The sequence below is a fragment of the Mesitornis unicolor genome, unplaced genomic scaffold (assembly GCF_000695765.1).
Source record: "Mesitornis unicolor isolate BGI_N332 unplaced genomic scaffold, ASM69576v1 scaffold39073, whole genome shotgun sequence".
Lineage (NCBI taxonomy): Eukaryota > Metazoa > Chordata > Aves > Mesitornithiformes > Mesitornithidae > Mesitornis > Mesitornis unicolor.
In genome coordinates this window covers 1-1263 of record NW_010173365.1, presented here as the reverse complement: position 1 = coordinate 1263, position 1263 = coordinate 1, and the positions used below count along the sequence as shown (strand labels likewise).

The 1263-nt window shown below is 51.1% G+C and overlaps 1 protein-coding gene across 1 annotated transcript; it reads left to right on the top strand.

The window, feature by feature from the left end:
• Positions 1–516: 516 nt before the first annotated feature.
• LOC104537736 (actin-1-like) lies at positions 517–943 on the top strand (the record flags this gene model as incomplete). Its single annotated transcript, XM_010180708.1, is given in 3 exon segments — positions 517–749; positions 751–845; positions 847–943. Coding segments are annotated over 3 exon segments (354 nt in total), but the record flags the coding sequence as incomplete, so codon positions are not given.
• Positions 944–1263: the final 320 nt, after the last annotated feature.

Genomic DNA, 1263 nt, shown 5'->3' with positions numbered 1-1263 from the left:
GAAAGAGTGAGTTGGTTTTCCATGCATTCTTGGTGGGATGGCTGCTCTGCAGAGCGAAGCCTTTCCCGGGGAAAAACATCCTGGAGTGCAGTTTGCTGAGGGCAGCACAGTTAGCATTTCATCAGTTCAGAATCGTAGAGTCTTTTCCAAAACCTATTCTTTGTGTTGCAGAGATCCACTGTTTCCTACTATCGATTTTGCCTCAAAGATTGATTCTAGAAGAAGAAAAGCCAAGGAAAAGTCTTATAAAGAAAGAAAACTCGCTGAAATTGCCAGAGAAATAGAAGAACTTGTCCAGCAGCGGAAGTTAGCAAAACAGGTGCAGAGGGATGAAATGCAATGCACTCGACCTATGTTGTGGAGCTTTGTGCAAAGTGCATCATCAGTGCAAGCCCACACATTGTCAAGACTGGTCTCGGTAGCAGATAGCGGGCCACTAACTGTGAAAGATGTGACTAACCAAATACGACACTATGGAGACAGTGTTTCTAATCCCTTTCAGGCCTGCATCTCAGCCAGCGGCAGCGGTCCAGGTGGCAGAGTCCTTCCAGCGCCGATAGCAGCTTCCCCCGCACAGAGCCTCCGCCATGGAAGAGGAAATCGCCGCCCTCATCATCGACAACGGCTCCGGGATGTGCAAGGCCGGGTTCACTGGAGACGACGCCCCCTGTGCCATCTTCTCCTCTATCGTCGGCCATCCCCAGCACCAGGGCTTGATGGTGGGCATTGGGCAGAAGGACAGCTACGTTGGGTGACGAGGTGCAGAGCAAGAGGGGCATCCTCACCCTGAAGTACCCCATCGAGCATGGCATCGTCGCCAACTGGGACGACATGGAGAAGATCTGGCCACACCTTCTACAACAAGTTGTGGGTGGCCCCCGAGGAGCACCCGATGCTGTTGACCGAGGCCCCCCTCAACCCCAAAGCCAACCGGCTTAGATCTGTTAGTTTATTTTCCGACCCATAAAGTCTCTCTCCCTTATTCTCTTTTCTCTTCCCTTCTGGGGAGGGGAAAGGGGTTAATAGAGAGCGTCTGTCCAGGATTTAGTGGCCGGCCCAGCCCTAAACCACGACATTGCCCAGCAGCGGAACTCAGTAAAATAGCTGCAGAGGGATATACAGAAGATGGGCGAGGAGGATTGTAAAATTGCTAAGGGGACTTGCAGCTAGAGTGTCAAAAGACACATTTTGTGCTGATAGCTGAACTCTGAACTTTTATACGTGACACATGTCCTTGCTGGGGATACCCTTCAAAGGGTTTTT